General features: G+C 45.7%; 1 protein-coding gene across 2 annotated transcripts in view; it reads left to right on the top strand.

Annotated features, from left to right (window-relative positions):
- CD58 (CD58 molecule) overlaps positions 1 to 14,047 on the top strand; it is a 42,914-nt gene extending 28,867 nt beyond the window's left edge. For both annotated transcript variants that reach the window (XM_075437217.1, XM_075437225.1), the window contains exons 6-9: positions 1,093 to 1,164; positions 4,365 to 4,433; positions 6,788 to 6,856; positions 8,345 to 14,047. In XM_075437217.1, the coding sequence (XP_075293332.1) occupies positions 1,093 to 1,164; positions 4,365 to 4,433; positions 6,788 to 6,856; positions 8,345 to 8,358 (224 nt within the window). In that variant the 3' untranslated portion in view covers positions 8,359 to 14,047. The remainder of the gene's footprint in view (positions 1 to 1,092; positions 1,165 to 4,364; positions 4,434 to 6,787; positions 6,857 to 8,344) is intronic.
- Positions 14,048 to 14,952: the final 905 nt, after the last annotated feature.

The raw sequence follows: 14,952 nt of genomic DNA, 5'->3' as shown, positions 1-14,952 counted from the left end.
TTGTATTGATGGAAAATAGATCTGAGACTTAACACACTGATTTAGAGATGGGATGCCTACAAGCTTGCGAAACACTAATTTGGGAGATACAGCAGACCTCTTTCCTTAGAGAAACACTGCTGCTGGGTGCAGTATCTTCCACTTGCTTTATGCTCTCGGAACATATTTTGACTGCATTCACCAAGCAGCTAAGCAAAGCCCCAGTTTTATTTTCTTAGTACAGCCAGTGTAAATTTCAGGGACATTCTGGGACCTCTATTTTTTTCTAGAAGTTCTCTGCTCCAGAGGAATAGTGAAATATGAACATCATGGTTCAAGTCAGCAAAAGAATGTCTTTTTTCCCCAGGCTGTCGCACTGATGATTCATTCACTCACTAACTCTTTCACCATTTTCCACAGGTAGCTGATAATAAGGGGGTTGGAGAAGGCATAAGTTTTTCCTGATTAAGGGAAAAATCACTATTGATGACAATAAGGAAGAGGGAACCCAGAAGCCCATGGGTTTTGCCACTTATTCTTCCTGCATGAATTGTAACGGGCGTAGGACAGCTTTCGTCATCTGAAGAAATGGCGAAGGTGTGGTGCACTGTCAGATTGTCTTATCACTTGTGTAACTATTTCCACATACATAGGCATGGATATAGGAGAAGGAGGTTTATTTTATGCCTGTCTTATGGAAGAAAGGAGGGAAATGTGCAGTTCAGGCAAGAGAATCACGTCCATTGATAAAGGTTGTCTGTTTGGACACTAAATGAACAAAATAAAATTATTTTGTTGAGGTATAGAGTGGGAACACCAGGAAGGGGAGTCAGTGCACCTATGCACAGTGCACCCTGCAGCACCTAGGCAGCATGCAATCACTGCTGTACAGATGGGAAACAGTAGGCAAAGCTATGATGTTCTCTGAAATGCCTGTACAAAGCAACTTTAAATAGTGCTTCTGCTGATAGCACAGCAGTACGTAATAATTGTGGAGGAGAAGGTGTGCTGCTGAGCTCTGGAGAGCACAGAACAATGACCTGTGCTGGTGTGGGGAAGAAGCAATGGAGTGTGCTCCTGAAGGGCTGTAGCTCTTCTCTGCTCTCTTTTCAGACAAAGAATTGAACGAGGAGTACAGTGCTCTGAAAGACAAGCGGATGGTTAACAGTGATGTAAATCAGGAAGGTAAGTGCCTGTTCTATGGAGCAGTCAGTGCTGATGACCCAGTGGGCAAACTGGCCAGGATCCCTTGGAACTGAAGGCTCCGAGCAACTTCTGTGTAATGCTTCTCAATGGAGGTATTGGGGGGGATTTTGTGCCATAAATCCTGATCGCGTCTCCTCTGTGCAGAAGTTTCAGGAGCAGAGTTAACCAGCTTTCAGGCTAAGGTTAAGGGCAGAGTGAGTCCTGTGTTTTTACCACTCTTGGAAATAACCCCAGCAGAGGATATGGACTTGAAGGACGTATGTTTTGGAGATCATTTGGGTTTAAAAAAATAGATTAAAAAATATAATCCCAGAGTGAGATGAGAATACTGTTGAAGTGGCAGTCCCTGCTGCAGTGCTGGCTTCTGGTCTTCTGATTAACGCTGCCTGTTGGGAGATATCTGCAAGGGGGCCTCCAGTCTCCCAGTGTGTGCACATGAAGCACTGCAGTGAGGAGCAAGAGTTGATGTGACCAAGAGGAAGCTTTGCCAAGAGGAATCTTGGTTTGGAGAGATTACTGCTTTGTGAAATGGAGTCAGATGGTCCTTCACTGTCTCTGGTGGAAGACAGTACTCTGTGTGTCTGTGTGTCTGTTTATGTTTAGCCTCCCTGACATCTGCTGGAAAGGCAAGGCAACAATTCAAGCAGTCAGGAAGATTTCTGGCCAGCATCAGGGACAATTCCTTCACACAGCCTACCAGATGCACCAACAAGGGTTTATGTGCAGCTGTGTCTGCTGCTCACTAACAGAGAAAGACTGGATGAGGACATGGTCATGAATGGCTGCCATGGCTGCAGTGACCAAGAAACAGCTCCAGATTCTGAGAGGAGGGAGGAAGCTAAGCATCAGTGTACAGGTCCTGTGCTTTCGGAGAGCAGATTTCTGCTTCTTCAGGAAGATGGTAGGCAGGATCTCATGGGAGACAGTTCCAAAGAGCAAAGGAGCTCAGGAGGGCCATCATGCCTATAAGGAGGACTTTCTCCAAGCATGAGCACAGGCCATCCTGATGGTCAGGAAAACAGACAGGTGAATCAGAAGATCAGCTTGGCTAAGCAGCGAGCTCCTGACAGGGCTCCAGTGCAAAAATTGCTTACACTAGGTGTGGAGGAAGGGATAGGCTACAATGGAAGGGTTTCGGAACGCTGCTGCGGCAGGTAAGCATGGTGTCAGGAAAGCCAAGGCTCAGGGAGGCTTGAAACCACTGTGGGATGACCAGGACAGTGAGAGCATCCTCTGCTGCTAGGTTATCTGTAAAAGAATAAATGAGGAAAATGGGGCCCCCCTGAACAGGGGATTAATCTAGTGATATCTGATGCTGATGAAGTATAGGCTAGATGAGCAGACAGTGAGGTGGACTCAAAACTGGTTGAATGGCCGAGATCCAAGGATTGTAATCACTGGTATGAATTCAAGTTGGAGACCAATATCTAGTGGTGTACCCCAGAGGTCAATACTGGATCCAGTCCTCTTTAACGTCTTCATTAACGATCTGAATGATGGGACAGAGTATGCCTTGCCTTCAGCAAGTTTGCTGATGATACAATTCTGGGAGGAGTGGCTGACACACTGAAGGGATGTGTTGCCATCCAAAGGGACCTCAACAGGCTGGAGAAATGAGCTGGCAGGAGCCTCATGCAGTCCAACAAGAGGAAACGCAAAATCCTGCACCTGGGGAGGAATAGCCCCATGAACCAGTATATGCTGGGGGCCAATCAGCTGGAAAAGCAGCTTTTCATTAAAGGACCTGGGGGTCTTGGAGGACAAGAAAATGAACATGAGCCAACAATGTGCCCTCACAGCAAAGAAGGCTATCGGTATCTCGGGCTGCATTAGGAGGAGTGCTGCCAGCTCTGTGAGGGAGGTGATCCTTCTCTTCTGCTCAGTGCTGGTGAGGACACACCTGGAGTCTTGTTCCCGGCTCCCCAGTACAAGGGAGATACAGAGCTACTGGAGAGAATCCAGCAAAGGGCTGCGAAGATGATTAAGGGACTGGACATGGTCCTGGGCAGCCTGCTGTAGTTCAGCCTCCTTAAGCAGTGGCATAGGACAAGATGACTTCTAAGGTTTCCTTCCAACCTCAACCATTGTGTTATCACAGTCTCATATATGTCTCATGTCATGTGAGATATCATGTCTCATATAAGGAAAGGCTGAGAGAGCTGGCACTGTTCAGTGTGGAGAAGAGAAGGCTCAGGGGGATCTCATCAATGTGTATGAATAGCTGATGGGAGCAAATGAAGAAGACGAAGCCAGGCTCTTCTGAGTGGGTGCCCACTGATTGGACAAGAGGCAATGGACACCATCTAAAACATAAGAGGATCTATTGGAACATCACGAAACACTTTTTTGTTGCAAGGGTTACTGAGCACTGGAACACGTTGCCCAGAGAGGCTGTGGAGTCTCCATCCTTGGAGATAATCGAAAGGTGTCTGGATATGGTCCTGGGCAGCCTTCTCTAGGTTTGTCTGCTTGAGCAGGGGGGCTGGATGAGGTGGTTTCCAGATGCTGCTTCCAACAACAACCTTTATCTGATTCTCTTATCAGGTACAGATGAGGCTGAGATACCGAGTGCTACCTTTGCCTCTGTCTTGACAATCTCAGTGTTCAGTGGTGGGGAGCCATCCTGTGGGAAAAGCGTTGGCTTTCTGGTCTCAGCTGATGGCAGCATGTTGAGTTGTAGCTAGTAACTCACCTTTACGCAATTGCCAGTACCGTGAAGCTGAGCAAAACAGGGGACTATAGCTGTCTTCTGATCTCTCTTCAGATGTCGTTGTGGAGGAGGAGAATAGCAGCTTGCTGGCCAAGCATGTAGATGACCATGGCGTAAATGAGGGAGATAAGTGCCTGTACTATGAAGTGATCTTTGTTCATTGTAACTTTTGCCTAATGCCTCTTGATATGAAGTTATGTGTGGCACCATGTGCTCTGACTGCCTTCCGTGCTGGGCCTTTTCAGAGTCTGGAAGGGAGCGTGAGGACAGTGTGTAGTCAAGTATGGAGGAGAGAGGGGAGGTGCTGTATGATGACCCCATGGAAGTGGGAGATGTTGGTCAGGGTTACTATCGAAGCCAAGCAAATGGCCCAGCTCTCAGTCAGATCACTCTTGATCCATCTGATCCGCAGAGGAGGGGAGTGTTGTGAGCTCTGGGATTGTCTGAGCATTGCCTGTTGTCCTTGCAGAAGAGACCCAAGGTGCAGAAGGTGGAAATGGAGAGCACCTGAGGAACGTTCCTAGCTGCAGTGAAGAAGGTATGTGAGGGTGAATCTCCCTGTGTCTCTGGCGTTTTTGCCTAGAGGCAAGGTTCAGGGAGGAGAGGATCTGCTAGTAGTGGAAAAGGGTCAGATCAGGGATTTCTGGAGAAACCTTGGCCCAAGCCAGGCCATAGTATCTGATACAAGGGTTGGTACAGGAGCTGGCAGATGTCATTGCAAGGATGTTTTTTGTGACCTTCAAAAGTTGTATTGGGGAAGATCTGTGACAACTGGAAGAAGGGAAACATTGCAGCTATCTTCCAGAAACGCTAACATGTCCATCTGTAGAACTACAGGTCAGTCAGGCTCAATTTCATCCATGGGAGAGTCATGGGGCAAGTCTTCTTGGTACATGTTTCTGGTCACAGAAGAAAGATGGTGACTGGGAGTAAGAATAAATCACTGTTGACCAAGTTGACAACCTTTTTTGGATGAAATGACTTGAACTGCAGATGAAGGGAGAGCAATGGGTATCATATACCTTGACTTTAGCAAGGCTTTTTATGCAGTGTCCTTCAGCATTGTTGGAGTCCTGAGTGTTGGGGTGTCCTAGTCTGGATGAATGTCTGTCTACATGGGTAGAAAACTTGCTAGATTGTCAAGCTTGCAGGTAGCGGTTAGCAGTTTGCACTCAGCATGGATGCTGGTGGCAAGTGGAGTACTGCGGAGGTCTCTTTTTTTGGTGACCTGGACAAGGGAGAGAAAACAGTGTCATTAGTTTATAGATGATAGAAAAATGTGGAGAGCAGTTGATCAGTATGAGAGCAGGACTGTCATTCAGAGGGAGCTGGAGGGGTAGAGGCCTGTGTGAACCTCATGAAAGTGTTCAGGGGCCATGCAGGGTCCTGCACCTGGATGCACCAAAAGCCTGCACTCGTGCAGCTGGGGACTTGCTGGCAGGGGAGCAGCTCTGCTGAAAGGTGCCTGGTAGTCCTTATGGAGAGTATACTATGGGTCAACAGTGCTCCCTGGCAGCAAAGCAGGCTGATAGCATCCTAAGCTGTTTTAAGGAGTGCTTAAGCCAGTGGATTGAAGAAAGTGGTTATTTTCCATTACTTGGCACTGGTTAGATGACATGTAGAGTTTTACATCTAGTTTGTGGCCCACCCAGTGCTGGAAAAGTGCTGAGAAATTTGAGCAAGTTCAGCAGAGTGCCATCAACATGGTCAGGGGCTGGAGCACAATTCCCCTGAGGATAAGCTGAAGAAACTGGGTTTGTTCAACCCCGGAGAAGAGCAGGCTTTCAGGGTACCTAACATAGCTGCCAGTACCTACAGGGATATTGATAACAAGGCTGAGCCAGGCTGTTTACTGAGGTGAATTAGTAGGATACCAAAGTGATGGTCCTAAATTGAAGCAGGGGAGATTCCATGTGGAGATGAGGAAAAAGGTTTCTGCCTCTAAGCATAACTAATCACTAGGACAGGCTGTGTGGAGTCATTGTGGAGTTTCTACCCTTGGAGGTTTTTAAGACCTGACTGGAGAAAGTCCTGAGCAACCTGTCTAGACCTGAACGTTGACCTTTCATTGAGGAGGATGTTAGGTTAGAGACCTCCTGGGCTCCCTCCCTGAGGGATCCTGTGTGTTGTATGAATTGTAGCTGGTGACTCATCTCTCAGCAATGGCATACCACTGTGAAGTTAAGCAGTGAGATACACTCAGGAGGACTGTAGCTCTCATGTGATCTCTTTTCAGAACTCTTTGCCATGCAGAACAGCACCTGACGTCCAAGTGTGCGGTTGACCATGGTGCAACTGAGATAGACGAGTGTCTGTTCTGTGTTGGAGAGCTGTCCTGTGGGAAAGGTGTTGGCTTTCTGGTCTTAGCTGATGGCAGCATGTTGAGTTGTAGCTAGTAACTCACTCTTACACAGTTACTAGTACCGGTGAAGCTGAGCAAAGCAAGGGACTATAGCTGTCTTCTGATCTTTCTTCAGATGTCGTTAAGGAGGAGGAGAATAGCAGCTTGCTGGCCAAGCATGTAGATGACCATGGCGTAAATGAGGGATGTAAGTGCCTGTACTATGAAGTGATCTTTGTTCTTTGTAACTTTTGCCTAATGCCTCTTGATATGAAGTTATGTGTGGCACCATGTGCGCTGAGTGCCGTCTGTGCTGGGCCTTTTTAGAGTCTGGAAGGGAGCGTGAGGACAGTGTGTAGTCAAGTATGGAGGAGAGAGGGGAGGTGCTGTATGATGACCCCATGGAGGTGGGGGATGTTGGTCAGGGCTACTACTGATGCCGAACAAATGGCCCAGCTCTCAGTCAGATCACTCTTGATCCATCTGATCCGCAGAGGAGGGGAGTGTTGTGAGCTTTGGGATTGTCTGAGCATTGCCTGTTGTCCTTGCAGAAGAGACCCAAGGTGCAGAAGGTGGAAACGGAGAGCACCTGAGGAACGTTCCCAGCTGCAGTGAAGAAGGTATGTGAGGGTGAATCTCCCTGTGTCCTGGGAGAGAGTGCAGACTGACACAGAGGCTGGGAGTGGCTGTGCTGGGCCAGGCTGTGTGTGACCCTGACTCCTTTTTGCTCAAGTAGAAAACAGACTGAGAATCATTAGGAAAGAAGAGGTGCGTGTGTGGTGGGCTGATGCGTGTGTGATGTGTGCTAGGGGATCATGTTCATTTTGGAAGTATTTAGAAGACTGGCCAATTTAGCCAGTTTAAAACTGTGGGATTGAATGTTACGTACGTTCATTAATAACACACCTCTTGCTCATGCTTGCACTTTTACTTTATTCCATGCCTTAACAAGTGATAGAGGGTTACGGTGGCTGAGGTGTCAGTAAGGCGGTGTGTTCTTGTGTCAGTACATTTCTGAACTGCAATTCTACCTCCGTAATTATGAGTGCTGTTGAACATCTTCTCAAAGGAAAGAGACACTGAAGGAGTTTTTTATTGCTTAGATGTGCAACTGTGTTTTCTTTGGTCACAAATAATGCAGAGTTTACTTAATTAGTGTTTTTCCTGTTGTTTGTTGTTGTTTTTTTAAACCTACAAGGATGGCAGGAAAGCTCTTCTACATAAACAGACTGGTGGGCCTGAGGACTGACACACGGAATGAGAAATCTGATTATTGCTTTGTTTGGGAGAACAGTTGATCAACACTACATCTTATGGATATTAGTGAAGTTCAGGCTGAAAAGACACAGTGTTTCTCAACAGTTGTTTCATATTCCATGAATTAGTTAGAACCTTTACTCAGTCATCAGTTCTGTATGCTGCATTTACTATCCAGGCAGAACAGGCCTCCGTTTACGTATCTCCAAAGGGGTTTTGCCCTCTCAATCTGTATGCTTTATTGGAAATCAGCCTGGTTAGAGGTTGATGCATGTTGCATGCAGTGAGTTAGGTTGGGCACATAGTCTTGAACTTTCTGGATTCTAACTACCTGCACTGTAACTTCCCTTTGTCTTCAGTTTTCTTGCTTGTCAAGTAAGAGCTCTATTTGCAGTCCTCGAAAGAGAAGACTCCAAAAGCACGTGGCATTACTACATGGAAGAAATAGCAGCAGCATCACATGTATGTGCGGTGCATAGCTGATACTAAGATTATAGACCCTAACCTTTGCATAAAAGCAGTGTCTTAAGTGCCTCGTTATGTGATCCAATGTCATGGAGTCAAAACAGCCTCACAGATTACCAGCTGCTTAGTAGGTGCCTGGCAGTAAGTGATAAATGTTCTTGACCTGCCCCAGTTGCAGAGGAACTTGTCTAATCATAAACAGATAATTTGGGTAAAACAGCTAGTGCCTGTCAGATACCACGGGTCATGCAGCTGCTGTAATTGGATTGTTTTCTTCACACTTTATTAGTATTTAAAGACTGCAGTAGTCTTGTATAACTAGTTCAATTTCTAGAAGAGAAAACGTAATAATGTGCTTCTGTTCTTCTCTTTTTCTTTTGTTTCAGATCTTAAACTATAAGCAAATAATTGCTTTGTGTACCAAACAACAATGGAAGAGAAGTGGTAGAATTCAACAGTGAAGGAGCTGCTATCTTTTCTCTTGGAGGTTTTCCACCAGAGCTGAAGTCATCCATAAAGAAGCGCTTTGAAGACTAGCTGTGCTGTTTCCAGTGCCTATTTTTCTTTTCTGAGAAGGGACAGCCTCCTTTTCTAGGGACACCACATGAAGATAAATAGGCTGAATCATCGACAAAACCTTTTGTATTGTTTTGTATCTGGTTTTAACAAACAGTGCTCTACTAACATAAAATGTAAGAGCTAAGGCCTTTTGTTACATTTTATATGTAGAGATTAACAAAGTCATAGCCATATGCATGAATGCAGATAAATCAAATTTTAATCACATTTCTATGCAATTTTGGATCAGTACCTTTTTACAGTCAGAACAAATATGGTTCCTCCTTCAGCAATTTCAGATGGATGGAAGTTTGCATTTGTTCATCTCAGTTCTCCATCAGGAACTCAATGCTCAGACAAATATTCTCCAAGATAGCTATCTCCTGGAGTTGGCAGAAGACTGGCAAACTGATCATCAGCTGATAGTGATTGACTTGATAAAGCTACAGTTCAGTTTGTTGTTGCACTGGAACAAAGCTGCTGCTATTAGCAGTGGTTTGTTTTTTTTTCCCTAGAATTTTTGATATATTTTGCACGTTTAGGGTTCTTTTTCTGTGTCTTAGCTTCTGCTTCACTTTATTCTGAAGGAATGTCAACCTACCCATTCCTGAAGAATAATGATATATTTTTAGGTTGCTTGTGAATGGAAAGAAAACTTGAAAACTGAGGTCATATGTATACTGAAGCTCAAAAAGCATCAAAGAGGAAAAAAATACCATATATTAATGTTTTCAGAACATCAAGCCATGGAGCGTGTTTTGTGACTTCAACATGCTAGTGATTTATGAAAGGTGAAAGCCATTTTGGCTGATTTTGAACTTGATATGTGTAAAGAATCACAAAGGTTTGACAATGATAACCGGAGATCAGAAACTCTCCATCTTCCCTCTTGCTTCAACTTACGCCCATTATCTCTTGTTCTCTGACTAGGTTCTACTATGAAGAACGTGTCTCCATCTTCGTGATGGTCAGCTTGTAGGTAAGGGAGGGTTGCTGTGAGGTACCCTCCCAAAGCCTATGCTTCTCCAGGCTTGAACAAGTACAATGCCTTCAGCTTCTCCTCACAGTACAAGTGTTCTGACCAACTTGGTAGCCCTCCGCTGAACTTGCTCCAATTTTATTGATGTCTGCCTTCTTGAAGGGTTCCAAAACTGGATGCAGTGTTCTAAATGTAGTCTAACGTGTGCTGAGTAGAGGGGGTAATCACTACCCTTCATCTACTGGCTAAGCTGCTGTTAATACAGGCTAGGATGCTATTGGCTGCCTTTGCTGCCAGTGGACACTGCTGGCTCACGTTCAGCTTGCTGCTTACTGAGATTCCTCTGCGGCTCTTCAGCAGAACCACTCCCCTGCCTGCCAGACCCTAGCTTGTATTATTGCAAGTGGGTCCTCTTTCCCAGAGCTTTACATTTGTCCTTTTTAAATTTTAGTCTGTCTAGGTCTCTCTGACAGCCCAGCCCTTTAGAATGTTGACTGATTCTCCCCAGTTTGGTGTCATCTGCAAACTTGACAAGACTGCACTTTATCCCCTCCTCCAGACCATTTATAAAAATGTTAAATGGGACCAGTTCCTGCATAGACCTTTGTAGTCCTCCACTTGTGTCAGCCATCCAGGTAGAGTATGACCTGTTAGCCACTACCATCTGAGCCTAGTCATCCAACCAGTCCTTTACCTCTCTGGAGAATCATAGAATGGTTTGGGTTGGAAGGGACCTTTAAAGATTATCTAGTCCAGCCCCCCCCTGCCGTGGGCAGGGACATCTTTCACTAGATCACGTTGCTCAAAGCCCCATCCAACCTGACCTTGAACACTCCCAATGATGGAGCATGCACAGCTTCTCTGGGCAACCTGTTCCAGTGTCTCACCGCCCTTATCACAGAAAATGTCATCCTTATGTCCAGCCTAAATCGACCCTTTTTCAGGTTAAAACCATTGCGGCTTGTTCTGTCACTTACAGGCCTTGGTAAAAAGCCTTTCTCTTTCTTATGACCCCTCCCTCTATGTATGAAAGGCAGCAGTAAGGTCTCCCCGCAGCCTTGTCTTCTCCAGGCTGAACAACCCCAACTCTCTCAGCATTTCTTCATAGGAGAGGTGCTCCAGCCCTCTGATCATCTTCATGGCTCTCCTCTGGACCCACTCTAACAGGTCTATGTCTTTCTTGTGCTGGGTGCAATAGTCCAGGTGGAGTCTCGCAAGAACAGAGTCGAGGGTGATAATCACCTCCCTTGACCTGCTGGTCACACTTCATTGGATGCAGCCCATGATACAATTGGGTTTCTGGGCTGCGAGTGCACATTGCTGGCTCATATCTAATTTTCCATTCATCCCCCACCCTGTACTGATATTGGGGATTGCCATGACCCACGTGCCAGACTTTGCACTTGGCCTTGTTGAACTTCATAAGGTGCACGTGGGCTCACTTTTCAAGCCTGTCAAGGTCCCTCTGGATGACATCCCTTCCCTCAGGTGTCTTAACAGCGCCACTCCACTTGGTGTCAGCTGCAAAATTGCTGAGGCTGCCCTCAATCCCACTATCTGTGTCATTGATAAAGATATTAAATAGTATTGGTCCCAGTGTGGACCCCTGAGGGACACCACTCGTTACTGGTTTCAACTTGGACATTGAGCCAATGACTGTAATTCTTTGGACGTGGCTATCCAGCCAATTCCTTGTCCATCTAGTTCACCCATTCAAGCTGTAATGTTCTAACTTGGATACAGAAATATTGCGGGAGATGGTGTCAAAAGCCTTGCTAGCAACAAGGTATAAAAATATTGCTTTCCCGTCATCCATAAATCAAGTTATTTTGTGATTACAGAATCACAAAATGCTTTGGCTTGGAAGGGACCTTTAGATGTCATCTAGCCCCATCCCCCTGCAGTGAGCAGGGACATCTTCAACCAGACCAGGTTGCTCAGAGCCTCGTCCAACCTGGCCTCGAATGTTTCTAGGGATGGGGCCTCTACTACCTCTCTGGGAAACGCATTTCAGTGTTTCACCACCCTCATTGTAAAAAATTTCTTTGTTACATCTAGTCTAAATCTACCTTCCCTTAGTTTAAAGCCTTTACTCCTTGTCCTGTTACAACAGGCCTTGCTAAAAACATTTTTCCCATCTTTCTTGTAGGCCCCTTCAGGTACTGGAAGCTATAAGGTCTCCCTGCAGCCTTCTCTTCTCCAGGCTGAACAGCCCCAACTCTCAGTCTTTCCTCATAGCAGAGGTGCTCCAGTCCTCAGATCATTTTTGTCACCCTCCTCTGGACCTGCTCCAACAGGTCCATTCAGCAGGTCCATCCATGCAAGTCTTGTGCTGATTACATAAGTCAGTTGGGTTGATTAGGCATGATTTACGCTTAGTTAAATGTACGCTGACTGTACCCAACCAATTCCTCCTTCACGAGCACAGAAATGCATTCTAAGAGGACCAGCTCCATGATTCTCCCAGGGATAAAAGTGAGACTGACCAGCCCGTAGATCCCTGGTTGACATTTTGGTGCTTTTAAAAAATGGATGCACCTTTTCTAGTTTTTTAAATTTGCTAGTCTAGTCAGTGATTTCCTCAATCTCCATGACTTTTAAAGGTGATACCACTCACAGTGACATCAGCCAGCGCTCATAGCACCCTTGAATAGACCTGATCAAGTCCCGTGGACTGGTGTGGATGAAGTTTTCTCAAGTAATCCCTGACTTCAGGTAGTTTTTCTTGAGCTCTTTGACTAAGCACTGAGTCTGTGAGACCTTGTTAATGAAGACTGAGGCAAGGAACACATGAAGTAACTAGGCCTTTTCTGTCCAATATCCTTAAATCACTGCCCCCCCCAATGAAGGAATAGGCCTGTATTTTCCTCCTTTATTTCTTTACAGTTAATGTAGCAGCAGATACAGCTCTTGTTGCCCATGATGTCCATTGCAAGGCTATATTTAGCTGAGCCTTGTCTTTCCTGACACCATGCTTACCTGCCGCAGCAGCGTTCCCAGACCCCTCCATTGTAGCCTATCCCTGCCTCCACACCTAGTGTAAGCATTTTTTGCACTGGAGCCCTGTCAGGAGCTCGCTGCTCAGCCAAGCTGATCTTCTGATTCATCTGTCTGTTTTCCTGACCATCAGGATGGCCTGTGCTCATGCTTGGAGAAAGTCCTCCTTATAGACATGATGGCCCTCTTGAGCTCCTTTGTTCTTTGGAACTGTCTCCCATGAGATCTTGCCTACCATCTTCCTGAAGAAGCAGAAATCTGCTCTCCGAAAGCACAGAACCTGTACTCTGATGCTTAGCTTCCTCCCTCCTCTCAGCATCTGGAGCTGTTTCTTGGTCACTGCAGCCAAGCCAGCCATTCATGACCATGTCCTCTGCACATCAGCCCTTGTTGGTGCATCTGGTAGGCTGTGTGAAGGAATTGTCCCTGATGCTGGCCAGAAATCTTCCTGACTGCTTGAACTGTAGTGTTGTCTTTCCAGCAGATGTCAGAAGTTCCTCCATATGTGCTAGAGTCTGTCAGTCAGAGACTTCCTTGAGCTGTTTAGATAGAAGCCGTTACCTCCTTCCTTACCCTGATCTGGTGGCTTGTAGCATGCTCAAACCATGTCATCATTCCTGCTGGCTTTCCTGGGAACCTGACCCACGAGCTCTCAGCCAGCCTGTCACCTGTGCTTGCAGCTGCTCTGCAGGAGTTTCAACAGGACATTTTGTTAGAGCAAGACCACCTTACCTCTACAGCTGTCTGTAAATATTTGTTCATAATTTATTATAAAAAACTTGTTAAGCTGTAAAATTATTTGCCATATCTTTTTATAATGTATACCTGCACTTTTTGTTTAACCTTGAAAGTCAGTAATTGATCCCCAAAATAATCTTTAACTTGAAGTGATTTCTTTTATATATCATAGAAACATAGAATGGTTTGGGTTGGAAGGGACCTTAAAGATCATCCAGTTCCAATCCCCCTGCCATGGGCAGGTACACCTTCCACTAGACCAGGTTACTCTAAGCCCCAGCCAACCTGCCCTTGAACACTTACATATATTTTTTAAGTCATAGCTCCTGAGCCAAGTGTCCTTCTCCACTGCACCTTAAATGGGTTTATCAGGATGCTGCTGTCTACTTCTCAATAACTTTTTAACAAGTTTCCACCACAGTTGCAGGTAGACTTCAGCATATTAATGGAATTGTGGAGCTTTATCAGAAGTAGTAAAACCCATTTACATAGCAGGTTGACATAAGACCAACTGCTACAGACTCTACAGTGTCTCACTGCCTGCTTTCACCCACTCACTTCACACAGTGTCTACTGTGCATGAGAAACTTCCATCCAGTGGTCGAAGTACAGACTTTGCAGTTCACAAAACAAGAGTGAAGCCTGGGGCTTTTTTTGTTGGTATTGTTGTTTCGTTGGTTTTTACCATGGGTAGATATTTTTTTTTCCATAGGGATGTGAAACCAGCCACTTGGGAGAATAAATTGACCTGACTTCCTGCCAGTTTTGGTGACAGCATTTGCAGCACCATTGCCCATGTACTTCTCTCCAATTGTCTCCTGCATAATAACTAAAGATTAAACATTTTTTCTGTGAAAAAAATTGTGTTCAATCTTATTTTGCAGTGAATACAAAAATAGGCAGTTTTCAACAGCAAAGAGTAGAAGCTTACTTGAGATGCAAATGGTTACTTCTAGCTCATGTATGACTAGAGTCCAGGAAATGCTGACTGTGTTCCAGGAAGCGAGCCTGCCCTCTTGTCACCCCGGAGTCCCAGCTCATGCTGATGCTGAGACCTGATTGTTGCAAATACCAGAAACTCACAGTGAGTGGAAGCTGCTGCTAAGTACTTGTGCTCACAAGACACTTGCCAAATGATTCCTTGGTCCTGACTCTTCTTTATACTAGCTTCAATGTACGGAAGCAGTGCCTGCAGGAGATGTTTTTACACCAGGTAAATGAACCCCAGGTTTTGGGACAACACAACTGTTGGCAATGCTCTCTAATATATTACAGTGTGAAAGCAGTCATGTGAGTTGAAAGAGCCCTTGTCAGTTCCCAAACACCAACTTCATATGCAGCTCCGCAGGCAGAGTTATGAGGACTGGCTTCCAGGAGCAGGATTGCAGCAAAAGCTAGGGAGAGCAGGAATACCAACAGGCAGCGTGGTTGTCTTTTGAGCAGACTTGTATCTATGCCTTAAAACCAGGGGTTGATGGCACCTGGCAGACTGCAAGGAGGCGATGCACACCCTGTGTGGCGTGCTGCTGCTGGAACACAGGTTTGCAATGCTCTTCAAGCAGTAGCAGGTTAATTTACTAACACCTAAAGCAGCAAGTGGGAGGTGAGCTAGTGCGCTCCTAATGTCTCTGGGTGCAGTTTGAACTGTGGCGTAGGTACAAGGACACAAAACACTTCTATGGACCCTGATGAGCATGTGAACAAAATTCTGAGGAGCTTTGC

The sequence above is a fragment of the Opisthocomus hoazin genome, chromosome 1, assembly GCF_030867145.1.
Source record: "Opisthocomus hoazin isolate bOpiHoa1 chromosome 1, bOpiHoa1.hap1, whole genome shotgun sequence".
NCBI classification, from domain to species: domain Eukaryota; kingdom Metazoa; phylum Chordata; class Aves; order Opisthocomiformes; family Opisthocomidae; genus Opisthocomus; species Opisthocomus hoazin.
Note: the sequence above shows the minus strand (reverse complement) of the source record. Positions and strands in the feature narration are given on the sequence as shown.